At 43.0% G+C, this 27,991-nt stretch overlaps 1 protein-coding gene across 6 annotated transcripts; it reads right to left on the minus strand.

Annotated features, from left to right (window-relative positions):
- On the minus strand, positions 1–27,981 carry URB2 (URB2 ribosome biogenesis homolog). 6 transcript variants are annotated; one of them, XM_072823118.1, is made up of 11 exons: positions 27,860–27,981; positions 25,090–25,228; positions 23,288–23,464; positions 17,805–21,126; positions 15,197–15,418; positions 14,022–14,182; positions 12,038–12,148; positions 10,219–10,461; positions 7,455–7,542; positions 4,109–4,248; positions 1–476 (listed from the first exon to the last, which is right to left on the minus strand). In XM_072823118.1, exons 2-11 carry the CDS (start codon positions 25,213–25,215, stop codon positions 279–281), a joined length of 4,788 nt encoding a protein of 1,595 aa, XP_072679219.1. In that variant the 5' UTR covers positions 25,216–25,228; positions 27,860–27,981; the 3' UTR covers positions 1–278. The 6 variants fall into 6 exon arrangements, with proteins under 6 accessions (XP_072679219.1, XP_072679218.1, XP_072679220.1 ...); XM_072823117.1 differs by having other exon boundaries at positions 27,762–27,901; XM_072823119.1 differs by lacking the exon at positions 27,860–27,981 and adding an exon at positions 27,184–27,691.
- Between the last annotated feature and the right edge of the window lie 10 nt (positions 27,982–27,991).

Raw genomic sequence — 27,991 nt, forward strand, 5'->3', positions numbered from 1 at the left:
GAGGTTCAGTAATTTTTTATTAAATTCACCTTATTCCAAGGTCAGTGATCAGAATTCTATTGCAATACATACTGCATAAAAAGATCTGTTAAAAAATATTCAGTGTGGAAAACAGGGCTGTAAAATATAGTATATATATTACATAAACTCAAAAGTGTTTTCCACATATCTCAACAACAGAAATTAGAACACCTGAATTCTTTCCCTCTCCAACTCTTCCAGAACAGGGGGCCAAAGCCACTCCACAGTAACATCAGCAGCACTTCCAGAACGAGGCCTCAGGCTGTGTATCTTTTCTCTCCTTCATGTTTCGCCTTGTGGTATTTCACATAATCATTATACAGCTCCTTAAAGATGTCTCTCACCCCCGGCTGCAGGGAGACCCGCAGGAACTGGACATCTGGCTCAATGCAGAGGTCCAGGATGAGGTAAATGCCTTCCTGTAGAAGGCCCTTCACCGTGGGGTACAAGGTGACCTGCAAAAGGAGGAAACGCCCACCATAAGAGCAAACACAGACCATGCCCTCAGAGGACCGGACGAGTTTCAACTTCAGCCCCCAATTTGAGAAAAGATATTTCTTTTACATTATAATTTTGCATATAAATAAATACTCCTATCTTAAAGATTTGTGTCTTAGATAAATAAAAGGCAACTCAAGTAACAAAAGCCTGGAATAAAGCCTCACAAAATTACAGAGTAGTTTTGCTACTCAGTAAATGATGCCTATCAGGGGCATTTAAACACTGGAATCTTTAAACTTACAAATCTTATGAGAGCCACCTGCACATTATGCCAAATTCTTTGCCATGACGAATCGCACTGGAAGTCACACTAATGTGGCACAACGACAGTAACGTTCTCTATGGGACTGACCCCACCTTCTCCCATAGCAAGGTGTGCTGGCAGGCTCCTACTCTGCAAATGGATCATTCATAGGCCTATATTAGTAGCCAGATCACATCATATCCAAACAAATCAGCTGTGATTTATGGTTACACTTCATACATCTTTTTATTTCTAACAATCGCTCAAGAGGACCTGAATTTCTAACTGCCACAGGATGGCTGTATTGGTTCTTGAGCCTTCAGATGTCTTTCTTCCCTGAACTTCTGGGTTAGCTACAATCTGGGGCACAGCAGGAAGAACGGTCAGGCTGGCTCCAACTATACTGGATATTGTGCACAAACTTTCAGATGAGAGATTCAGACTACTGCCTAGACAAAAAGGCTGAGAGAGCAGGCTCTACTCACACCTGCCACAACCATTCAGGTTTCAGCTGAACCTGGTACTAAACCGTCTGAATATCCCAGGAGTTGAAACCAAAAAGCAACTGGAATGTTCCGGCAGACTGGCCTCGGATTTGGTAAATTCTTCCTTAATGTCTTGTTGGCCTAAAAGAGTTAAAGCCCCTCTACAAACATGTAGCTAGCTTCTGGCAAGGATATATGGTATTCACTAGAAGTCTGATTCACCAAAGCAACCACTAGAAGGCACATACCTAGAGGCCGTTTGTTTTCTGTTACCAAGATGCTGTTGTTCAAAGTTATGGTCATTTTCACATGACAGCTCAAAAAATTTCTGACAATCATCTTAAAATTTACTGTTTATAGTTGATAAGAACAGTCAAGGACTGGAGATAGAACTGTCTGTGACTTCAGCAGAAGGCATCAGAGAAGGAAGGAAAAATAAAACAAAAAAACAAAAGAAGTCCTGAATCTTATTGGCTGGGTGAGGATCCTATAAGTCGACTGCTTATTAATTTGTCTAATCAGCACTCACTGAACAGGTATTTCTAATTCCAAAGGCAGTAGGTGAAGTAACTGTCCCAGTGACAGAACTGAGAGCTGAAGCCCACCAGTTGGAGGCCAGGGCCCACACGCTCCCCCATCCCCTCATGCTGAGACTTCTTAGTCAAAGGATGGTGCCAAGCATGCAGCTCTGCTGGGTCACAGGGAGACAGGCAGCAGCCGGCCTGTAAAACCACTGTGTATCTTTCTCTTTCCATCAACTTGTTTATAAAATGGGGGGGGGGGGGGGGTGTCAGTTTCTATGACATCACTGAACATCATTGACCTATGAATGAAAAGATCTCTCAGTAGCCTAAAAGAACCTTACTTTAAAAAAAAAAAAAAAAAAAAAAAAAAAAGGACCTTACACAGAATAGGCAGTACAAACTATTTACCCTAGACTGTCAACATAGACTGATGTAAATCTGATCTATGGATGAAAGAGACAAGTGACCAGATTTCCCTAGCACATCCCCACAGTGACACATTACTGTATGGAGGATACAAGGTCTGTAGGAGTCACTGTGTATCCTGCCTGACACGGTCTCACCAGCTCACCACCAGACCTTCACCCACACCCACTCCACAAGACTATGGGGGGAATGCAAAGGAGGTTCATTTAGCTGTACTTGCTATCTAGCATTTAATTAAAATTACAAATGTCTTTCTGGTCTAGAAAGATTTCCAGTTTTCAGCAGAAGCCTCTAATACATATGGAATATTTTCTTCATTACTGAGTCAAAAAACAAATGAAAGATAAACCATAGACTCTTGCCAATGAATTCTGGGATGCTACAGCCTTAGATAATTCCCAAGGCCTTTGGCTTTCAAGATTAAAAATAAATAACTGAGAAGCATAAATTAGACATGAATAATGAGGCCTGGAAACCAGAGACTTTCATAAAGTAAATCTCAGAATAATAATTAGTGACTTAAGGGTTCAAATTATCATCTCCCTTCTTGGACCTTAGTTAAGTGATATTACTATCTCTCACTTTATTTTTCACTGAATCAGAAAATAATGCCGGCTTTTCCTTCAGTAAAGGCTTACATATCAATAACTTCAGTGCCTGGAAAATATCAAGATTCTATAAAAAGGCTAAGCAATTCCAAGGAAACCAAACACGAAGCCCATCTCTCAGTGAACGCTGACTTAGGGGTCCTTGCATGTTGCCACCAATCCTCCACACACCATGCCTGGTGAAGACCCAGTGCGTACCCACAGGGCTGGGCTGCATCTTGCAGGGCACCCCCCCAACCCCCATCCCATTTCAAACCGAGCCAAGTGCCCACCCACATGGCAGGCATCTCCACTGGCTAAGGCGAGCAGGGCCACCGTGTCTGAAAAGTATTTAATGTTATAGATTCATCATGAAACAGGGTCAGAATAAAAACGGATGTAACACCAGATTTTCTGAGAAAGCTCATTCAGCCCCATCTCCCTTGAGGAAAATCTCTTATGTAACAAGTTTACCAGTGGTTTTAACATTATTCTTACAAGACTTACAAAGGGGGGCTATTCTACAGAGAGCAATATAAACAACACAGATGTATTATCTATACCTGCAAAAGTAGATATGCACAGAAACACACTGTACTCGAAGCCTCTGACATTCAATTTAAACAAAGTAAGGTACTAAGTCTTGTAGTGAGCTTCACTGCTTGGGTCACGGAGGGTCTTGTGGAATTTTAGATATAACATGCTGACATTCCAAAGTGAGACCACTGCTGACATTGAATTAATTATCCAAAAAATATATTAAGTCAAAATGTCAGATTAAATAGGACAAAAGTATTTTTGTTTAAAGGAGCTGAACGAATCTGCCATTATCTCCACTGTGCATCTACTTTGAGCATTTGAGAGCAGCTGACTCAAATGCACGATGCATTCCAAGAGGATAAACTTTTGAACTCCTGCTGTTGGGGGGTCCCAAGACCCTTCTCCCTGGTCACTGTTAACCCTAGCCCTAGGAGAGCTCCTGTTCTTGAACCTGGAAAGCATTTTATCTCACTCATTACTCAAGAGACTGACCAGAACAGACCCTGCAGCTTGTGCTGCAGCAAGAAGGGAGAACCAGTGGTCATGGACCACCTTCCAGGTTCTAGGCATTGCTAGCTTCAATCAGTCATCCCGGGGACCCCGCAGGGCTACTGCTGAACCATTCAGATGGGCAGGACAGCCTGCTACAACACATGGTTTGGGACCATCAAGCTCAAAACATCACCCGCCACTATGGTTGAGAAGACCTGCCACAAAGGATGACAAATGAAAGCACTTGGTGAGAGCGAGAGTGAGAGCGAATGAGTGAGCTTGGTTTACCTTCTGCACCTCGGTGACATAGTGGGCCACCATAAAGGGAGAAAACACTGTGAACTCTTCGGCCCGAGCTGCGATGTGGCTGTACATCCTTTGCACCAGACGGGCACACTCGAGGACCACCGACAGATCATCTGTGCCTCCTATGGAAGCAGAGTGTTTCCAAAGTAATTAGTCCCTTCTAATTTCATACATTTAATACAGCTGAAAATTATTCAAGTCTTCCCTTTATTCTAGACTTGTTAACTGGCTTATTTCACAGACAGAATGAGGGAGAGATAGTATATCCAAATATTTATCTATATTACAAAGGAAAGACCACTTAAAATACTCAAGAGTACATGGGGTTTTTCAGGAGTCTAGAATAATCAAAATTTTTAGGATGAAGTCTACTATTGCTATTGTATTTTAAAAAGAGGTGGAGATCTATAAGGAAGATTTAAATTGGAAAATTATCTTTAAAAAACATGGTTTTTTACATCATAGGATTTTAAAGATGAGACGGCCTAATTATGCCTTTGCCTTCTATGTTTCAGAAATTGTATAGGCAGATAGATATAAGACTCAGCCATCACTATTAGATATCTTCCTGTCTTCCCAGATTGACTTCTGATTTCCTAGTTCTCCACCTTAAGGTGACAGGACCACCCAGGCCCTTCTTAACAAACTCCTCTCAAGGATTCTAATAGCCTACAACGTCCCTGAGGCCCTAGTCATACCCGCTCCCTTAGGCATACACAACAGAGCAAAGTGGGAAACCCCAGCACAGGCCAGAGTACCTTTCCCAGCTTTCACACAGCATAAAGAAATATACCCATTTCTGTAAAATTCTACAAACTGCAAACAAATCTATATTGAAAAAAAGCAGATCAGTGGTTGGCTGGGAATGGGGCCAGAACAAGAATAGCTGTAAGAGGACTCTTGTCGGGATGATGCGAATGTTGTGTATTTTGATTGTGGAGACAGTTTCCTGAATGAATTTACCTATCAAAACTCATTCACAATTGTACACTTTAAACAGATGCAGTTTGTTACACATATTTTATGACTCAATAAACTTCAGTTTTAGATGCACAATGTCTTTTTTAAAAACCCTGAATATACATATAAACATGTTACATATAGACCATTTTTCTAGACACAATGTAATTTTATGAAGTTATGTAAACTTCTAGCATTCACTGGACATTTCAACAGGCAAGAACTTTAGTGAAGCACTTGAATATCTATTATGTACCATTTCTTTCCTCTTTTCAGAATGCTCAGCACACATGTGCAGCTCAGTGAATACCTGGCATTTCAGCCACACAATGTGTGGTTATTAAGAGTACACTAATAGGGGTGCCTAGAGGGCAGTTGGTTAAGCTTCTGCCTTCAGCTTGGGTCATGATCTCAGAGTCCTGGATCAAGCCCCGTGTCAGGCTCCCTGCTCAGTGGGGGGTCTGCTTCTCCATCTCCCTCTCCTCACCCCTGGCTTGTGCTGTCTCTCTCAAATAAATAAACAAAATCTTTTTTAAAAAGAGTGCAGTGGGGCACCTGAGTGGCTCAGTCGGTTTAGTGTCTGCCTTTGGATCAGGTCATGCCTTGGGGTCCTGGGATCAAGCCCCACATCAGGCTCCCTGCTCAGAGGGGAGCCTGCTTCTCCTTCTCCCTCTGCCTGCCACTCCCCCTGCTTGTGCTCTCTCTCAAATAAATACATAAAATCTTTAAAAATAATAAATAAATAATTTTTTTAAATTTTAAAAGATTTAAAAAGTGCATTAGATACCAATAAGAAAAGAGTAAATAGTTAAAACTCCACTTAGTTAAGCTATGAACACATCAGAGAACTGAGTCTTGGCAGATGGGAGGCACCTGAGCTGCACCACATGGACACAGCAGTGTCACACTTGTGAAACACACCCCTGCACTCCCTCAGAACAAATGACAAAGGACTCACAAATACACGCTGGACACTCCTGTGGCAGTGTGATGAGGGCTCTGTTCCCCTACTGCTCAGCAAGGGCTGAACCAGGGCCTCCACCACACTGCCATTTCCCATTTCCTGTCAAGGAAGACATCACTAGTAAAAACAAGGATTCTTCTTGCTGAGCTCAAACATGATCATGACCTTAAGGGCCTCAACACAGTGCCACAGTTAGCCACCACCAAATGACCAAGGACAGCTTGGGAGATGGAACCCGTTTCCCTACCCTTCTCCTAAACATATTCACAATTTGACACTGACACCAGTATTACATTGCTCTGCACTAGGCCTGGGAGAAAGCAAAAGATCTCACTGCCACTGACCTAATCTCAAAATGAGGCAGAATAATTTGGGAATTATAGCCCAGTGTTAACTATACCTTTTCTTTTTTCTCAAAAAAAAAAAAAAAAAAAAAGTATGGTTTAAGTAGCTTAAATCTACAAGTCTGAACCCATTAAAGTGATTCACACAGGAAGGGGAGAAATTGAGTAGCACTCCTGCACTTCTGATTAGTCTAGAACTGCTGTCACAGGTTCTTCCCAGACACCCTTCAAGTTGAGTTATAAAATCCACCTTGTTGGTCCCAGAGCATCCCATCAGGTACCACACTCTGTAAATTTGAAAAAGCATAATATAGACTGCCTCAATTTATACGCAAATTTTTAAATGAGAATCTCCCCCAAACTAGAAATTTAGCAAGAATCAACAACCTTCAAGGCTGAAAACAAACTGTACTGTAATTTATGCCATCACCATATGGCAGTTCACTTCATTGTAAACAAATACAACCTTGCCAAAATAAGGCTGAAATGATGACTTGCCAGACCTCATCCCTTTTGTAAAATGCAATAGCTCTATAACTGCTCATTCTTTTTTATTTTATTTTATTTTATTTTATTTTTTTTTTTTTGCTCATTCTTTTTTAACTTCCCCACCAAACTAGGAACTCCTTCAGGGCAAGAATGGAATTGCAGTCACTTTATATCCCCTCTACATAAGAGTAAATATTTCCTGAATCTAGATTCTTTTCTTTTCTTTTCTTTTCTTTCTTTTCTTTCTTTCTTTTTCTTTCTTTCCTTCTTTCTTTTTCTTTTCTTTCTCTCTCTCTTTTTCTTTCTTCCTTTCTTTTTTTCCCTTTTTTCCAGGAAAAGAACTATTTCAATTAGGAGATCATAAATGTACTCATTGTTTTGGACATAGCAAAAAAAGGGGGGGGCAGTCTGAAATTTTTTAAAAAATTGTTTTGGGCATTCATTGAGTGATCTGAACATTTCTTACTTAAGCTCAACTGGGTGGTTTTATTTTCAGTAACATATGAGGCCAGAGACATCACAAGATAAATACATTTGAAATCATGTATCTGATACTATTACTTTGAATTACCTTTGTCTTTCTGCCTCCCTTCATGCATAACCGAAAACAGCAATCTATTAAAACAGTTCAAGAAAGAAGGAATGGCTTTCAGCATTACCTGTAATAAGAAGCAAAAGAATATAAAAACATGTAATTATTTATTTCAAGTTCTACTTTAAAAGAGCTCATGTTTATTTCCTTCTTAACCCCATATCTATCAAGATGCTCAAAACAGCATTGGCAACTTCTTTTTTGCCTGAACTTTCCAGGGAACCACTCACCCACCCTACTTGACTCTTTAACATTTGTTTTAATGGTTTCGGATAGGGCTTCTAACTTTAGGAATCTAAGTGAGTGATCTGAGTTTAGATTTTGCTTAATCTATACTGTAAGCTGTTACTCATACATTCTGGAAATGGGCAGAAATAAATAATAGAACAAACAATAGACAATATATTCGAGTATAATGCATTAGAAAGAGGTTATATAAAGCAAATCCACTTAAAAGAAGGACCCAAACTTCTCATTTTTTTACTGATGAACAGGCTAAGATTTTTATCTCAAAAAATTATATGAAAAAAATTGTTTTTAAGATTTTATTTGTTTATTCATGAGAGACACAGAGAGAGAGGCAGAGACACAGGCAGAGGGAGAAGCAGGCTCCATGCAGGGAGGCCAACGTGGGACTTGATCCTGGGTCTCCAGGATCAGGCCCTGGGCTGAAGGTGGTGCTAAACCATTGAGCCACCGGGCTGCCCTATATGAAAATTCTAAAACATGCTTCTTTTATATTCAATCACCTTTAGGTCATAACCCAAACAACACACTATCCAATAAAGCAGCCATGAGCTACATGAGGCTACTTAAACTTAAATTAATTAAAATTCAGTTCCTAGTCATATGGCTCCTAGACCACATTTCAAGTGCTCAAGACACACGTGGCCTGTGGTTACTGTGCTGGACAATACAGACACAAAATACGTCCAACAGTGCTTTAAAAAATTACTGGACAGTTGTGCTCTTTTCTCAGAATTCTTAGAATGAACAAAGACTAAATCACGTGTTGACATTTTTTCTTTGGTACAATTTATCCAAACAAATTCTTGCTAGCATTAACATCCCATTCTTTACATCAAATTACTGACATCCACAGCATGCTCAGAAAGAGGTCATTTTTGCAAAAGTATTCCACAGCTTCATCAAATTTCCCAATGACCTTTTGTAAACCTCTGCTAGCATACTGATTAAAAGCACACAAATCCAGAGCCAAATTATTTGAATTCACACCCTGGCTTAATATGGCACCAGCTGCTGATCATTGTGCTGGGTACCCTGGCTTAGCTGACCTCATGCTATCCCTTTTAGATTTACCTAAGCAGATTCTAGCCTGGTGCTTTTATCAACTCAACTATGCACATGGCCAACAGTGTGATCACACACCACATGGAGCCCCCAACCCATGTGGGAGATAGTGAGTGGGAACTATTATTATTAGTCACATCATTCTTTACTTCAATACCATGTCATTATCCCTGTCAATTTTCTTTCATTAAATGGTCTAATTCTGCTAAATGGTCATTTGTCAATGGTTCTGCAGGAGATTCCCACAGCTTTCTATTATTACTTTTCATCAACTGCATGGAATCCTGCATCTTTTGCAAGATGGGCAATTTCAGCTTATAATTGATACGTATTGAATTTATTTGTATGGTCACATAAAAATCTAACAGTCAGCAGAGAGATTTAAAACAAAGATCCTGGGGCAGCCCGGGTGGCTCAGAGGTTTAAGCGCCGCCTTCGGCCCGGGGCCTGATCCTGGAGACCCAGGATCAAGTCCCACATTGGGCTCCCTACATGAAGCCTGCTTCTCCCTCTGCCTATGTCTCTGCCTGTCTCTCTCTGTGTCTCTCATGAATAAATAAATAAATCTTTAACAAAATAAAAATTAAAAAAAAAAAAATCCTCAAAAGATAGGCAGGGCCAAAAGCACTGGAGTAAGGCCCAACATCATGAGTGCTTTAGTTTACGAGACAGTAAATTTTTTCAAAACTGTGCTGCTGTCAGGTCTCTAACTTGAGAACACGAAAACACTTAAAAATAGTTGAATGTGTCTGTGTATATGTGTATACATCTTATTTATGAGTTTCTACATGTCACATGTACAGCAGTGGTGCAGTGGAATGAACCCAGGCCAAAGAATTAACAGTCCTGAATATAAAATTTAGCTTCGGCTAGGTCAAATCACTTAGCAGCTCTGAGCTTCAGTTTCTTTGTCAATAAAATGGACTACCATCTATTCTACAGACTTGCTGTAAGGGTGAAATGAGACACACAGCAAATGTTCAATAGATGGTGGCTGAACTGGAATCTTTCCTATGGAACATTTATTCCTACTGAGTTTAATTTCAAAGGCAGAGTACTACACAACTGGAACTTGGGAAGTCTTGCTCCCTACACCCATCTGAGTTATAAACCCATGAAGAGATCAAAGCAAGTGAGTGAGATTTAAATGTGGGGTCTGTAAAAAGAGAATAAATGTAACGAGCTTCCTTAAATAGCTAGTATACAAACACCATCAAGTGTCAGACCCAACAAAGATGAAACTCACTCAAACAGCCTGATGTGAAGATCAAACATTTTTGTGCTTAAGAAACCACTGTGACCCTGGAAATTACTGGAACCAAAAAGTTTGCTTGGCAAATTGATGTTCTTACCATCCTCCAACAGTAAAGCTCTACTGCCGCTGTTCTGCAAGTTAAATTATCCTGCCCTGTGCCCTGTTCCTCCTCCTCACCTTCGGATGACACTGCAGGATGGAGAAGAGCACATTGTGCACCCGCAAGAAGATGCGCCCATACTCAGGCGGCTTCAGATGGTCCAAAGGGACTGTGAGCAGGATACTGAAAGCCAGGCTGACATGGTGTGGATTGCTGATGGTCTCCTCCCCCTGTCGCAGCAGTGCTGCCAGCAGGTCCAAAATAGGCCCCACCACTGCCAGGAGCACAGGCTGCTCTTGACAAGCCTCTCGGTTTTGCAGCTATAGAAAAAGAAGGCATAAAGGAAAGAAAATGAAGGTGATTCTCTAAAGAAAGAATACAAAAACTGAAATAGAGATAAGATCTGAAGTGACAGAGGTAAAAATGTCAAAGTGAACTAACGTGGTCAGAAAGCACTTTGAACAGACAAGGAGCCCAATGTTCAATCTCCGAGGGCAACCTACTGTGGATTTGGCCATTTCGGTCCACGCTTTTTGTTGGACTCATCATCCACAAAGAGAAATAACTTCTCACAAGAGTTTATTTGCCCAATTTCTCAGAACAAGTAAACTTCACATCAGACATACACTATATTTTCCCAAAAAGATAATTTGTTGTACATATCTATAATTAAAGTTCATTTGTTGTATTTCTTAAAAATTAGCTCTAGTTAAGACGTTCACTTACTGTTCTAGAGAATAAAAAGAACAGGCTCAGTTTGAGGGCCAGTGCAAAGTCTTACCTACATAACCTGGGAGAACTCACTGTGACCCTCATCCTCACGTTGCCAGGTGTAAATAGCAGCCCTGGTGTGGCCTGCTGGGGCTTCTCACAGTGCTCCCTTTGCCTGGGGACTCCAACTGTGCTGACTTCATACTGTAAGATCTACTTTTAGATTTACCTGCATGGTTTCTAGCCTAGTACACAGCCCAACTGTGCACCACCACCAACACTGACCACGCACCATACGAGTGTGTCTTCCTCCGCCCTACTCCCTGCACTCTTCCTCCTGACACCCATTACACACACCAGGTAAAGAGGAGATTCATCCACTAACACAAATTCCCAGAAAAACAACAAAGCAATCAAAGAGAACAGAAGGGAACATTCAGCCTACTCTAGATCCTCCTGCCCTGAGAATCTGCTAATCCAGGGCAATTCTCTCAGGTAGCACAAGAGAATTATGACTGATACTGATGGTAAAAGAGATGCTGATCTTTTGAACCCAAATGCAAGAATACTGACTGGAGACTCTCTAGAGAGCAGAAACAGAGCTGGTTCCCATCAAAACTATGTTTTTGTGCTAATGAAACAAAGTCATGTGACTGCCACGTTATCTTCACCAGGTGCCAACATTTAATGACTGGGTGGGATCTATCTGCAACATTACTGTCCCATTCTATAAAGCCATTTTTTCCTCACTATATCATAGATTTAAATGTACACACCCCTCTACAAATGAATAAATGCACTAAACTGACCATAGAATTTTTGTGGGGACAACAGAAAGCCCCAGAATTCCTTCTCATCTCATCTACTTGAAACGAACTTCCACAGGAGCCCCATCTTATGACTGCATGCCTCTATTACTGCCTACCTAATGCTTCCTGGGGCTGCTCAACATCCCCTCATTCCACCTCTCCCCCACGTCTTGAGCAGACACCAATGTTTGCAGACACACAAATGCACACACAGCACACACACTGACAGAAAAGCATTCCACTGGCTGCTGTCTTCAGGACATAGTGCCCAGAAATATATTCTGCATAAAACCAGAGCTGGCAGAAGCCAAAATGCAGCCTTTTGTTTGTAGAGGGACAGGAGCGATGAGATGAAGGGAGAGGAAGGGGTACTCACAGTGAGAGCCGTGACTATCTGCGGGCATGCACTCCAGAACAGACGTGCTTTCTCTCCACTGAGTGGGGAGCTCAGGAGCACCTTGGTCAATGTAACAGCTGACAAAACGGCCTGAGAGAAAAGGGACAAAAACTTAACAGAAACAGCCAGTTTTCTCTTAAGAAGTCCATCTTGGGAAGAAACCTGATCACGGGTGCTGGAGAGAGAGAGCAGAGCCCACTAGAACCCTAGGGTCAGAGGCACGGACAAGACCCGGTTTGGGCTAAATATAGAGGATGAGGCGAGGTCCATTCCATCACCAAGCAGCCAGGAAATAAATGAATAAAATGAGGAGGACTGTGGCCAAGTGGAGGCCATTTCAGTAGCATCTCACTAAACCAAGCATGCAAATGTATCAGGATGGTGAAATAAAAGGCGGCCACAAATGGGCACAGCAACCTAATTACAGGATCTTATTTTGTCAAGATAGTGTGGAAAGAGGCGACAAGCTGTAACTTACCCATGCAAGAACTGCATACGCTCATGGATAAAAGGAGGAGCCGGGGAAAACATGGACAAAGTAAAACAACTAGATTAGGTGCTATGACTACAGGTGGTTTTAAACCATGAGCAGGGAACTATGTGGGAAGGCAACTCACTTTATTGAGTGTCTATGTCAATAAACGTCCAACCCTATGTTGGCATTTTACATCATCAATTTTAGCCTTCCATCAGCCCTTCCTCCCTAACACTGCAGCCCCACAATCCATACAATTCTCACCTAGGCCCTTTGCTCTCACTTTCCATCTCTCCGGCCCTGAGTAGCCACAGCCCTATACACACTCCCTCCCACTAGGCAGCCCTGCCCTCTCTCCTAAGCTGGGGGCTCACTTTCTTAGCCACCTGTAAGACATGTGTACCCACCAAGGGCCTGAACACTGGCGTCTTCCTTGCTGTCCACCTCACACCTATACAACCTCTGCCCTGCTGTGCACATAACACCCTCCTCCTGTCTCCATGGCAACATCCCCCCATCCAAATCCTCTCCAGCTCTAAGTGCTCAGGCTCCAGTCTCGCCTCCTCCATAAACCTTCTCTGACTGGTTTAAACAGAAACCTACAGTGAGGCCTTCTCAAAGCTGGGTCCCAAATCGTGCCACAAATGCACACAATGAAAACTTCCAGAGAAAGGAGGGCAAGTGTCACAGGCAACAAGGAGGGGCTGGTGCAGAGCAGCGGCCCTGGTCCAGCCTGGGCCTCTTCCTCATGTACAGAAATGTGATTTCTCCCCGCTGTCCCTCTGTGACCTCAATTACCCTCTCCAGCTCTCCACCCATCCAAATCAAAACCCAAGCCTTTGTGCTGATTATAACTGCAACTTAAGAAGCCACTCATGAGGCAGAGAAAGCTCAGAACCAGAATACATGGGCTGCATTGCTGGCTCCAAGATACTTGGCTCTGGGACATTCTTCCTCCTGTGCAAGCAGGGACATCTGACCAGTCCAGAGCACAGAGCTGTTCAGCAGACCAAATTCCAGCAAGTAAACTTCATAGAGAGGCTCTCCTAAATATGCAATGCCAAATGCAAATGCAGGGCTTTATTAGCAACTACCAAATACCCTAAGGTGCAAAGGACTGCAGGGCAGATTGCTAATCAGAATGATTCTCAAACAGGATCAGGGCTATGTGACCAAGTAAAATTTTTAAGAAGTATGATGGCAGATGTCTAACACATAGGATGAGTGGAATTTAGCTTTTTTACATATCACTATCAGTATGCAATACTTAGTATTTCACATAATAAGTATACACAGTTGTAATTTGAAAAAGTTGCCCTTTGAAAAATAAGTTCCTCTTACACTAAAGCCCCAGGCTTCTCCACAAACATCCCCTGGGGTTTGATTTTGTGTGTTTAACTTTAGGGATGACATCGCATCTCAAATAAGTTTTCCCATTTGAGCTATCATTTGTGTGCCTTCCACCCAAGGGAAAAAAGGAGTACCCACCTGCAGATCTGCTTTCCACATGTTACTAACATCTAAACCTTGGAGAATACACTGCATCACCATCCTGAAGTCCTCTGTTGTCCCAACTTCTAACATCTGGGTGAACAAGGCTCCCAAATGAGGTTCAATGTCCTGAATTACTTGAACTGGAATTGTAGGATCTGTGTGGAAAAGAAACCAGTACTGCTAAAATAAGATAGGAAAGGGGCAGGCGAAATACTAGAATAATCACATGACAAATAGGGCCCCAGCCCTTAAAAGTCACAATTTGAGAGGCATGGAAATACTCATAGTGCGAAAAAGGTGTGCCACCTGTTGCAGAGTGACAGTGTTCTGCACACAGCTGACCTATGTAGACTGCATCCACAGCACAGGGGAGAGCCAGAAGGATGACAGCAGCTGTCAACAGTGCTTAACACTGGACTACTGGACACAAGTGATTGCTAATTTCACTACACTTTTTTCTACTTTCCTTGTTCAGCTGTACCTCAGAGATGGGACAAGTTTGGTTCCAGACCACTGTGATAAAGCAAATGTTGCAATAAAGTAAATCAAATAAATTTTGGGGGTTATCCAGAGCAGATAAAAGCTATGTTTACACTATGCTGTGCTCTATTGAGTGTACAATAGCGTTATGTTTAAAAATCAATGCACATACCTTAATATAAGAATACTTTCTTGCTGAAAAATTAACCATCTGAGTTTTCAATGAGTCGCAATCACTGACCACTGATCATCGTAATAAATGTAATAAATAAAAAGTCGGAGATATTGCAAGATTCACCAAAATGTGACAGAGACACGAAGTGAGCAAATCCTGCTGGAAAAATGGTGCTAACAGACTGCTCGAGCAAGATTGCCACAAACCTTCAAACTGTAAAAAAGCGTAGTATCTGTGAAGCTCAATAAAGAAAAGCCCAATAAAATGAGGTATGCTTGTATTCTTTTATAACACCAATAGGGACACAGGTGTGGTGTGGTACATTGGGAGAGACAGGAATGTTGAAGACATTAAAAGAACCCCACACTTCAGGGACCCTCCTGCTGCAGTCATCCAGCTGTTACTCACTTGATGCAGGAAAATCTTCTAATGGCCCCAGGGTGCTCTAGCCCAGGGTTTCATTCTAGAGCCCAAAGTCAGGGTATTCAAGGCTTTTCATCTGATGCCAGCTTACCTTCCCAGCCACATTTCAGCCTGCAGACTGTTCCATGTTGCCAGAATACCTTCCAACATCCCAGTCTTTGCTCACTAATTAGCTTTGGGGATGAAGGGGACGACAGGCTTTGAGAGATAAAGACCTCGGTCCAAGTGTCCCACAAGCTAGAAGATCCTGGACTCATGAGTTCTCTGAGCTTCCATTCCCTCATCAGTGAAATGCATATAACAGCACCAACTCCTGTGGTTGGCAAATAAAAGGAGCACTGCAGAATGTCTGCCACATGGAAGGCTCAACATTAGCACTCCCCATGACGTCCACCCATTTGACCTATCCCTCAAAGGCCACTGCCTACTAATGCTTTCCACACACTCTCAACCCACAGTCTCATAGTTCTAGTAAACCTGACAGCATTTCACTGTTTTGCGATTTGTACGATTTGTATGAATGTCTATTTACTTGATTAGGTCAAAATCAACACTGTATTCATCTCTAGAGTAGGACGTGGTTCCCCCTATATATGAAATATTTGTAAAAGTAATTTTTTTTTATATGATAGTCACAGAGAGAAAGAGAGAGAGAGAGAGAGGCAGAGACACAGGCAGAGGGAGAAGCAGGCTCCATGTAGGGAGCCCAACATGGGACTCGATCCTGGGTCTCCAGGATCGCGCCCTGGGCCAAAGGCAGGCGCCAAACTGCTGCGCCACCCAGGGATCCCAAAGTACTGTTTTTTTATGATTGAATTAAGAAAGCCTATTCTACAGTCAGAAAGCATTCCTTAAAAAAAAAAAAAGAAAAGAAAAGAAAGCATTCCTTACAAATGCTCACTTTCATGAGCTGCAATCTACCTGAAACAACCCCTGAGAACACAGAGGGCCACACTTTGGTTATTCATAGCCACCTTAACCCTCCCTCTCCCCACTCAAAACTTTGGACCCTCCTCAGTAGGCATTTCTTTCAGACCTCTCACCCTGGTCCCTTTTCTAGACAAGTCTAGTAGCTCAAGAATATGAGACCTGGACCCAACAGCAGCACCTCAGCCCATGATCTGAGGAGCAGTGGGGCAGGGGGGCCTTGGCCCCCTGAAACTGCCATAACTAAGGCTCTTTCCCTGGAGTTGGAGGCACCTCAAGTCCAGGGACACATAGTTAGGCCCTAGAGGCCACCTCAAGTCAAGAGGAGTAGAGGGAAAAAGGAAGACACAGTATTCTGTTTAACAAAGAGGAAGAGGACAGAGCTTCAGACCACCAGCTGCTATTTAGATCACTCATTTAGGACTATAACTAGTGTTAATAAAAGACTAAATTCTAGCCTCCACTAAGGTGAAAACCATTCCCTAAAAGAGTCACTGACAGTACAGGATAGAACATGTGACACCAAAGCCTTTTTAGTCAATCCACAATCAAGGCAGGGATAGAAAGGCTATTGAAAGGGAGACAACAGCCGTGTTATTCTGGCCTCAACATTTCAGTTCTGGTGCTGGCCCGGACAGCCCGGGCAGCTTTGCTTCCTACAAGGCCCTACTTTACGCTTTTGTATCTGAGCACGCCTGCAGCCCCATCTGCGGCTCTGCCTGTCACAGCTTCTTCATTGGGAAACAGAAGTCGGCATGTGTCCTGGGGGCTAGGTTTAGCTGACAGACTCCTCAATCTCACCTCAAAGGACTATTCTAATTAACCTCAACCCCTCAAGAACAACCAAAACAAAAAGAAAACAAACCCGCACCAACTTGAAACACTGCTATCTTGAAACAGGAACAGATCTGGCTCGTTGGCCTTTGAGCTAGGGGACAGCAGATACTGAATGCTTCTGTACACTGGCTGGGTTTGGCTGGTCTAAAAGGATGACATCAGAGTAAAAGACTTGAGACAACAGCTAAACCTCTGTCCTGTTAGCACTCACAGCCTAATGACGGCCAGGCACCACCCTGAGACCTAGGCAGTGCGAGTCTGGCCCTCAAGGAATTTTATGAGGTTCCCTAAGTATTAAATCAGTTGCATTTTTTAAGTTGGCAGGTTTTAGATCTTTCTTAATCGCTGAAGATGGAGCTAGAGATCAGACACAAAAAAGGCCACTAAAAAGGATGAAATTATGCATGCTGACCATCCTGGGCCAGGACAGATATAAGCTAAAAAAGAGCAGAAGACTTTAAAACTATAAACTAGAACAATCTCCAAAATAAATGAAAAACTAGTGCCAAACAATATACCAAGACGGTTACTATTTGTGTAAACAGCAGAACTGTGAGGGTCACCGCTTATCCTTGCAGAGAATGCAAATACTGGGAACGAGTTCCTGGGAGCGAACAGGAGGGGATTTTCTCTTGGCCCGCCGGCCTGTGCCTTCTAAAATGAATACCTTTTCCAAAGGGGCTTGGGGGCAGGTGGGAGCCCTTGGGGGCGGGGGCGGGGGGCAGGTAGTAAGCCACTCACCTTGCCAGTGGCTTACTAGCTTTTACCAAAAACCTAGCATGATGCTGAGTAAGAAATGCAATTGGCACAGGTTTCTTATAGAACAAGGCAGATTTTTCTTTAAAGGTTTTATTTATTTATTTGAAATGGAGAGGGCGTGAGAGAGAGAGCACAAACAAGGGGTTGGGGGGGGGGGCAGCACAAAAATATCTTACCTGCAAGAACTTTTCTCATAGAATGAAACATGGAGGTAAAAACAGAATCCTTCTTGGGATGTAGCTCTGGGGTCAAAAAGAATAGAGTTAAAAACCGCATGGCTGCTTGAAAACACTGACTGTCTTCTGCAAAAGCCGGCAACTCTGACAGTAGTTGAGAGTAAACACTCTGGTAGAAGGTAGTATGTGAGCACGTCATTTCATCTGTCATTTGGGAAGTCTCTGTCCTGTGCCTAGGGTGCTGGCCTACATCTGCCTCCAAGAGTGTGCTGGCTGATGAGATAAAGATGGAGGGAAGGTGATGATCCTGGGCACCCTGGGCCCAGCAGAGCTGCAGCACAGCTCCTGTGTGGAGAACAGCCTTCTGCAGCAGCTCACACAGTGCTTCTGGGGCCTCGTGGTGCTGCTTCCGCTCTTTGACAAAAGGCCCTAGGACTTGGCACAACTTGGTTAAAGACACCAGAATGAGCTGCTGGCCCCGACAATTCTGATTTTCCACCTGTTTGCCTGCAATCGCTTCAGTGTAAAGTTTGTGGAGGAATCTAGAGATTTTCCCAAAATTAAGTACCAAGCTGAGCTTCATCTGGATAAGCATCTGCATTAGCTGTTCTAAGAACGCCCCTATCACTTGGAGGAATTCCAACCAAGAAGGGTCATCCATGTTAACAGGCAACCTACTACTGGCTTTGAACAGCGAGGTCAATATAATCTCAAAAATATCACTAACATACATAATCTTGAGCACTGAGCGAGCACTTTTCCCTCTCTGCAGGTAACCAAGAAGCCGATAGCAAGTCATCAAAAACTTGAGGGTCAGTGAGGAGGAGCAAGAGCTCCCCAGCTTGATCATGGCCATGGACAATAATAGAAGGAAATAATGCACATGATAGGGAGTCAAGAGGCTGTCCAGCTGCAGAGTAGAAATAACTTCCAGAAGTCCCAGGATGCTCTCTAATTGTTCTCCCTCCAGCTGAATGGGGAAGTCACTCTTGACCAAGGATAATAAGTTTTGGGCAATTTCTCCTTTTGGTTCTACACCTTCAGGTCCAACTTTTGCAAATCTGTTTTCCCAAAGAGCCACCATCATGTGGTCCTTTTCAAAAAGCCAGGGCAGCTGTTGATTGAGAAGACTTGGGTCACACTGGGCCCCAGAACACAGGATGCTAGTACATCCTTCAGTCAGGCACATTAAGAAAGCAGAATGAAGGGATTGCATTTCTGGAAAGAGAGGGCTGTGAAGGATAGAGTTGGATATTTTTTCAAGTGTGATGCTTGGCTCTTCATCTGCTGAAACTTCTTGGGCTTTACTCATTGGTAAAGTTCTTAGCAGCACGCTAGCCAGGGATCTCACATCATCTGGACAAAGATAGGATATCAAAATTGTGAGATTTGACACAATCAAGTGCCAGTGAGCTACAGGGTATGTGAGTGCACTCACTGTCCCAACCTGGGCATCCCAGGAAGCTCTTGTTCTTTGATTTAAGCTTTCTCTGCCAGAATCAAGAATGTAGGCAGCATCACACCGCAAAGTTCGGAGGGCTTCTTCAGACTGGAAGTTAGTTTGCATTAAAGTCCTTTTCATTTTCTGCAAGTAGAGCTGTTCTAAGCAATACCTGCCAAGAGAGTCAAACTGAGCTGTAAACTTTTCTATCTTCTTCCATTGGTGTGTTTCAACACCTGGGAGCAACAAGGGGAGGTTTGAGATCTCTGTAGCAACATCTGTTAGAGCCACAGACAAAGAGTGATACTGGCGACAGTTTATACTGAGCATGGCATCAACCTGGGCCCAAGTGTAAGAGAGCAGGAGTGCAGAGTCACTGACCTTCTGCAGCCAGAGCTCAAGCTCTGGGACCTGGAGGTCCAGGAGAAGGTCCAGCAGGGGCCTTACAAGCTCTCGGAGCATCCTCTCCATTGTGCACTGCATCCGTCTGATGATGGGCAGAGGTGTGCTGCTGTCTAGGCTCCTCATATTGAACATGATACAGTGCAGCAGTGAGCTCAGGGACAGTGATTTCAAGGCCATGTCGACATCACCCTGCAAATATGGCAAGACCAAAGACTGGAACTTCTCCAACAAGAGGGACCATGTGTCCAAGATCTGACCTGGAGGCAACTCCAGGAGGCACTCACAGAGCACCCTGGAGGGGCCCGAGGCCAGCACAGGCTGCCTTAGCTCCTCAGCAGCTGGACGACAGATCACCCCCAAAATCTCCTCAAACAACCGCGGCACTTGTCGGAGTTTGACATATGTCTGGAAGAGAGTATGAAGAAGCGCCTCCTGTGCTTTTTTGGTTCGAAAGTCTGTCACTTCTGCATCGATCCAAGCTGAAGCCAACAGGTCATCCAGGTCTGGCTCCAAAATCAAATGATTCAGAGACATCAAAGCCTTGAGGCAGCGGAACCAGGCCGGCACAGATGCTTGAGAATGGTTTATCAGCAGCTCAGCCAAACGGCGGTAAAAATGGAACTGAGCCTCTTCGTGTCGGATCCTATCAGCAGCAATGTTGTAGATATTGTTGCTGGCCACTGAATTTAGCAGCTGTTCTACAACCAGAAGTTCTGTAGTCCAATCTGACGTGGCCAGGGCTTTTATCTGCTCCTCCTGCAGATGTGAAATCCTCAAGCAGCCGAACAGCCTGGAGAGTACCCGGAAGCAGAGAAGCTGGTTCCCCTCCTTAAAATAAGAATCTAAAAAGAGCTTATACAGCAAGGCCACTGAGTTGGCTATAACAGCAGAACGAAGGGATGGCTCACAGTAACCAACATCTAACAGCCTAGCAATCAAAGTGTCCATGGGAGCTAAAAGATTCTTCATGGTCCCTATCTTCGTGTCACCTTGCTGCTGGTCCAAGAGCTCCTCTTTGTAGGACGAGAGCAACTCGGGCTGAAAAGCTCCACCTTGAAGTAAAGCCTCAATCTGACTCCTTATCTCCCGGCTCAGCCCCTGTCGCAGCTGGCCCTGACCAGCCTGTGTCCACATGCCCCCGGAAAGTAAGTGCCTCAGGACCAGGCAGGGCTGGAGCAAGTGCCCAGTCATCTCCCCAAAGGCACGTCTTGGGTTGACTTGCTGTTGCTGGATCGAGAGGTAGTGGCCAAGTGCCAGGTGAATGACTTCAAATAACTGGGCCACCATGGCTCCTTCTGGCTGTCTACAGGCCAACCAGCACAGCTGGCTCAGCAACACCACTATCAGCTCCTGTCTAGCTGTGTAGATAACAGCAAGGGCAGGCGTTGAGAGGATGCCCTGGCAGCAGCTCAGCACGGCACACATACTTCTTTGGGATTCCAAAAGAGAGAATTCAGCTATTCTCTCATTTATGATCTGAGCATTAAGAGAGAAAGAAAACTCATTACTGACCCTACACATACACAAGAAAAACACAAGAGAATCAATGAACTCACTCTTTGCCCTTATCTTGACGAGAAAGAAATCCCCAGATCATCACATCTAAATGAACTTGATGTTTGCTTAATGTCCCAAAGGAAGGCAAAGTACCTCCTTCACATATCCATCTCCTACCAACATGATTTCAGAAAAGGGATGAGTGCCTTTGTAATTCTGCTGTCCCTTTTTAAAGAGCTGGGGTTTTATAAGACTTAAACTGCAAAGATTACTTTTGCTCACATCCTAAACCTGCAATTCAGCTTAAGATGCTACAGGTGGATGGATGGTAGCCCTGGGCTATGATCCTTTGTCCCAAAATACATTTTTATAGTTAATTACACTGTTTTTCTATTTAAAACACCAAAGCAAAAGGTACTCTTGAAAGAGGAAAGCATGGGCAGCCTGGGTGGCTCAGCAGTTTAGTGCCACCTTCAGTCCAGGGTGTGATCCTGGAGACCCGGGATAGAGTCCCCATCGGATTCCCTGCATGGAACCTGCTTCTCCCTCTGCCTATATCTCTGCTTCTCTGTTTCTCTCATGAATAAATAAATAAAATCTTTTTTTAAAAAAATGAAAGAGGAAAGCAAATGTCAGCAATTACTGCATATTATACAGCAAAAACCAGTGTCTTCTGCTTCCAAAATTCTAAAATTCAAAAACACCAGAAATTAATGAGGCCCAGGCAGATTCCAAAATTTACTCATAGGCTGAGTGGCTTGCTCCCAGCCCTACAGCATCAAAGAACCATATTTATCCTGAGTGCTAAATCACTAGCAGCCCAATGACACAGGTGTGATTGTCTCCATTCAAGTAACTACTGGCTCTGGAAAAACTGAAAAATGTAAATACTTATATGCCAATGCACTGCTACAGTGACTGTCAATATTTCTGATTATACAACTTATCTACCAAACTTTTTTCACATTTGCACCCAATAAAAATAATCTGTTTTCCAAATCATGGGTATATACTATACTACTACTATCTCAACATAAATATAAAACGTATACGAATTGAAATACGACATTTAAAAACATAAGATTTTTTTCCCCATACTCCCAAAGGACAAATCAGAATAACCCACTTTGGTGCCCAGTCTATTATTTTAAAAAGTAACATACAATTTAGAACATAAACTCAAGAACCACTAAAGTCTATGAACCATCAGACAGCTCAACTATTTAATTTTCTTATTATCAGCCTTTACTGATTTTCTTTTGGCCTACACACTCATGTGGGTAGTGCAGAATGATGGTTAAGAGCACAGGCTTTGCAATCAGGTAGATCTATGTTCAAATCCTAGCTATGCCAAATGATCTATGTTCAAATTACTAGCTGAGTGACTTTTAACAAAGTACTAAACCTCTTTGAGCCCAGCACACATTAAGTATCCATTATTAGTGCTTTCTATTGTCACCAACTATTCTCACAGTATTTCAGAACACTCGGTTTTGATAATGAAGTTCATAATTCTAATCTGAGACTTCAAAATCACTTTGACTCAAGAGCAAATCCCTATTCAGATTTTGGCCTTTGATATTCCTCCAGACTAATGGAAAAGTGTGGGGGTGGGGGCAAGGAACACAAAGTAGCATTATTTGCTGGCAACATTTCCAATTAAAAGGTAATCAACAACCACTTTATGAAATAGTTCTAAGCTTTCCTTGAACATTAAACAACATAAAGTGCTTCACACAGCGTTTAAACAACATAAAGTGCTTCATATAGCATAGAGCATACCATATACATTCTTTTGTAAAGATGTTATTTATTTGAGAGAGTAAGAGAGAGATCATGAGCAGGGTGGGTGGAGAAGGATAGAGGGAGAAGCAGACTCCCCACTGAGCAGGGAGCCCAATGCAGGACTTGATCCCAGGACCCCAGGATCATGACCTGAGCCAAAGGCAGACACTTAATCGACTGAGTCACCCAGGCACCCCTACCATACACATTCAATAAATACCAGTCATCACTATAATTCTAATATCATTTCCTTCTCTTCCTCCACCTTGATACGTCCTGCATCTTCAATAATTAACAGGAAATCAACAGAGATGCATGTCACACACACAGGACAACAAGGTAAACAGAGAATTACCTTGACCAGGGAAATCTGAAGGTTAATTGTCTTTCCATTCTTGAGGAGATCCTGCAGTTTCTTGCTGTGTAGAATGTTATCTATATAGATCCAAAGCCTTTCAACAATATCTTCCTTCAGTTCAAGTTTTTTCTTATAAAATGCAATCAATGACTGTCTTGCCCAATCAAGTAGTACCTGAATTTGGAAGAAATATGCTCTAAAAACAAATGAATTTCTTTATTAAGGAAGAAAGATGCTGGACGCTTAAAAGGACATCTCATACATAACCAAACCCAACTGCCAGGGAAAAAAGCTGTCCTTTAAAACTTATCTTTGGTAATATTATATTATACAAATGTTCCAGTATCTTCAAATGTTTATTATCAAAGAATCAATAAAATGAAAGAAAAATTTTGTCATCATCTGGGGCCAATAAAAAGTTTCCAATGAAACTCTTAACAGTTTCTTCTAACTTTTCTGAAGTTATACTAAATTTCAAAAGTTAGAACAACAATTGCTCAAAATGGCCACAAAATTAAGTATGCACAAAAGCAAAAATGCAGAGTCCAAAGACAGAGCTCTGTGCCCTGGCTTCCCATGTTACTGGTAAAACCTCTAGGTCTACTTAACTCATCAGAAGACAGAGACAGTCTTCTGTGAAAGTGCTTTATGAAAAAGAGAGGCGGACATAGTTTCTATTACTGTGATATGTTTCCTTATTCGTCACATGAGGAAAGGTGGTGAGGCCTCATTTCACGATACCAAAACTGTCAATAACAGTATGAACAGAGACAGATGCTCAAAGGGAAAAAAAAAAAAAAAAAAAAAAAGAATCTCAGCATAAGACTAGGTGAGACCTTAATCAAACTGCCACCACCACTTCCCCTTTCATCTCATTCTGGATAGCACTTGTTAGTTGACTATCAAGCTGCTAAAACAAATCTCAGGGGCAGCCAGGTTTAGAAATCACTGAATGTAAGAGTGTTCTACATACTGTACCTCTCATCATCATTTTAATAGATGTAATCCATCTTTGACAGACACATTTTGTGCTGTCTCCTTTAATACTAGCATTAATCCAATTTCATGAGCTCAACATCCGGGGGTCTCTAGTGTTCTATAGTACTTTTATTTTTTTTATTTTTATTTTTTTTATTTTTGCCAGATAAGCTTGAAAATGTTAACAAAGAAAAAAGCCTTTCTCGGTTCCTAATCTATTTCTAGAACAGCCTGCTACAAATACTAAGGCTTCTCTACTTCCCTCCCTGTCGACTTATCAAATTCCAAAGATGTTTAATAAAGCACCAACAAGCAGTTGCTTATGGAGCATCACCTTGGATTTACAAACAAATGGAGCTACCCATAGACTCAGATTCTAATTTCTATAACTCAATTCCCAATTTGTTCACTGATGCATATACTTGATTTGAAACAGAAGAGATGTTTCCAAACATAAAACACTGAGACTTTGTAACAGAAAAACTTGGTTAACGAAATATTTGACTCAGAATTTTTTTTTTTTTTTTAAAGATTTTATTTATTTATTCATGATAGTTACACAGAGAGAGACAGAGAGGCAGAGACACAGGCAGAGGGAGAAGCAGGCTCCATGCAGGGAGCCCGACGTGGGATTCGATCCCAGGTCTCCAGAATCGCGCCCCGGGCCAAAGGTAGGCGCCAAACCGCTGCGCCACCCAGGATGCTTCCTTCCCCAACCTTTCCTTTAATCTTTTCAAATTTTAACTAAATATCAATGTACAATTTATATAAGTGACCATTCTTTTCGGTTATAAAAACTGTAAATTTCACATTAAACTTACTTGCTCTTTATTTGGAAGAACGCATTGGTGGGAAATCCAAGCAAAGTGAGCTAGTTTTAGTTTATCTTCCCAAGAAGTTGTCTTGCTTTTAAGCTTAAAGGAAATTCCAGAATAAACAGCAGCCATTGCTACACTTTATCTATAATTTAAAACGAAAAAAGTATATATATTATGGTCAAACTCAATAAGTACCAAAATAAGAACACCACGTATCTTATTATCTACATAACATATACTCCTTTAAAGAAATTTTTAGTGAATTAAAATACATCAACAAAATTGTTGGGTATAAATCTATACATAAAATGTTGCAGCCCATAATCGGGGAAATACACATCAAAACCACAATGAGATACCACTTTGCACTGGTCAGAATGCCTAAAATGAACTCAGGAAACAGCATATGTTGGCAAGGATGCAGAGAAAGGGAAACCTTCTTATATTGTTGGTGGGAATGCAAGCTGGTACAGCCACTTTGGAAAACAGTACAGAGGTTCCTTAAAAAATTAAAAATAGAGCTACTGCACAACCCATCAAATGCATTACTAGGTATTTATCCAAAAGATACAGTGATTCAAAGGGGCACAAGCACCCTAACGTTTATAGCAACAATGTCCACAGTAGCCAAACTATGGGAAGAGCCCAGACGTCCATCAACAGATGAATGGATAAAGATGTGGTATATATACACAATAGAATATTACTCAGCCATCAAAAAGAATGAAATCTTGCCATTTACAATGACATGCATGGAACTAGAGGGTTCCAAGTTAAGTCAGAGAAAGACATACCGTCTGATTTCACTCACGTGTAATTTCAGAAACAAAACAGATGAACAAAGGAGAAGGGAAGGAAAAAATAAGACAAAAATAAAAAGGAAAGCCAACCATAAGAGACTCTTAACTATAGGAAACAAACTGAGGGTTGCTGGAGGGGAGGTGGATGGAGGGATGGGGTAAGTGGATGATGGGCATTGAGGAGGGCACTCGAAAACATTGCAGATAACACCCAGGTGTTATCTGACGAATGACTAAATTTTATCTCTGAAACTAATAATACAATATATATTAATTGAATTGAAATTTTAAAAAAATTTAAATGCTTTAGCCCATGAATTTCCTGGGGGAAATTCAGACAAAAGCAGGTAGAAGAATTATACACACACGTATAAGTATCCCTCCTGTGATCAAACATCACATCCTCAGAGGTGACTGTATAGGAATACAATCGGGCAAAACCCAAAGTGCTCAAACGATCTGTGAGAGAAGATTCACACGTGGCTTCAGACCGAAAATTACTGCACAAATCATCTGAAATAGACTATGTATTAAGACAAGCTCCATCAAATAGTTGAGAGACATAAGCAGTATTTGGAGAAAATAATGTTTCACTAAGTAAAAAAGAAATACAGGGATCCCTGGGTGGTGCAGCGGTTTGGCGCCTGCCTTTGGCCCAGGGCGCGATCCTGAAGACCCGGGATCGAATCCCACGTCGGACTCCCGGTGCATGGAGCCTGCTTCTCCCTCTGCCTGTGTCTCTGCCCCTCTCTCTCTCTCTATGACTATCATAAATAAATAAAAATTTAAAAAAAAAAAAAAAAGAAATACAGTATAAACCTAGTCCCAACAGAAATACTGGTATTTCAACTGCAACAGTAACTTCCCACTCTAACTTTATTTCCTTTACATAGAAACCTAGGGACAGGCACAGCATCAAAAAAAAAAAAAAAAAAAAAAAAACCAGAGCACAATAAAATTATGAATAAAGGAAAGCGAGCATACCAACCAGCTATAATTCTAAAAACCTGAAGTAAACATAGCTTTGAGTTTCCTAAAAGGCATAATAAAAAGGGGAAATATATTAAGTCATTCTCGTTATATAAAACAAAAATCTGTTCCTCAAAAGTGAAAATTTTTCATAATACTGAAGTTGAAATATCGTATATAAAAAGCAAAATTGGGCAACACCAATGAATCTCATACACTGCGTCCCGCGGTCCTGATGCACTACGAAAGCAAGAGAGTCTGCTATACACCAAGGGTTGGGTCACTTTCATTTCTTCCATCGGTGGGGCCTGAAGCCTTACAGACCTACCCTCAGAACTTCTCCTCCACAGGCCGACGCCGCCTGAAGGACGCCAACATGCAGGAGAGCCTCCTCCACTCGGTCACACAACAGGAGCGGCCAAGAGCTGGAAGTGCTCCCCTTCTGCCAAAACGTCCAGGAGGTACCCACTCCACAACTTCCCAGACCTCTAAAGTCAGCGTCAGAAAGTCGTCGTGCCAGCTACAAAGTACTTGAGAAGTGTCTGCACAACTGGTCACGAAGGCGCCCCAGACGCCCCCGCGACGGCGACGAACGTCCTGCTCTCGGCGCCCTCCAGGTCCCCCGGCTACTAGGAAGCCCAGCGCGGAACGCAGAACCCGGTTAGCGCTGCCGCGAGGGCCGGCGAGGGCCGCCGCAATCAGAACCGCGCCGAGCGGCACGAAACCAAGTAACCAGGACGCGAGAGAGCACCGAGGGGCGACGCGAGGGGCCGCCGGAGGAGCGAGCCCTGGGGCCTCTCCCCGGCGCTTGCCATCACAGGCTGGGGGGTCCTCCCCGGTTAGGGAGCAGGGGCGGCGGCGCGGGACCGGGCCCACCTCGGGGGCGGCCTCCGGGAGGGCGCTCACCTGGACGCCGCCCTCGGGTAGGGCGCTCCCCGCAGGCCCCGCCCCGAAGAGCGGCGGCGGGCGCGGACGGAAGGCAGGCCCCGGGGTGAGCAGCTCACCTGGCGGCCAGCCCGGCTGGGGACGGCGGGTGCGGGCGCGGGCGCGGGCGCGGGCCGGCGGCCGGTCGGGGCTCCCGGGCGGCCCCACCACGTGAGACCGGCCCCCGCGCTCCTTCCGCCCGACGCCGGCGG

This window comes from Canis lupus, chromosome 4 (genome assembly GCF_048164855.1).
Source record: "Canis lupus baileyi chromosome 4, mCanLup2.hap1, whole genome shotgun sequence".
In the NCBI taxonomy this organism is placed as follows: domain Eukaryota; kingdom Metazoa; phylum Chordata; class Mammalia; order Carnivora; family Canidae; genus Canis; species Canis lupus.

What these genes read in the sequence shown, in the direction of transcription:
- URB2 (XM_072823118.1), bottom strand. Translation starts at nt 25,215, where the DNA reads ATGGCTGCTGTTTATTCTGGAATTTCCTTTAAGCTTAAAAGCAAGACA. An exon ending in TTCTTCCAAATAAAGAGCAA is followed by an intron (nt 23,465 to 25,089) that starts GTAAGTTTAATG and finishes TTCCAAATTCAG; the next exon opens with GTACTACTTGATTGGGCAAG. An exon ending in GCTGAAATGTGGCTGGGAAG is followed by an intron (nt 14,183 to 15,196) that starts GTAAGCTGGCAT and finishes TTTTCCACACAG; the next exon opens with ATCCTACAATTCCAGTTCAA.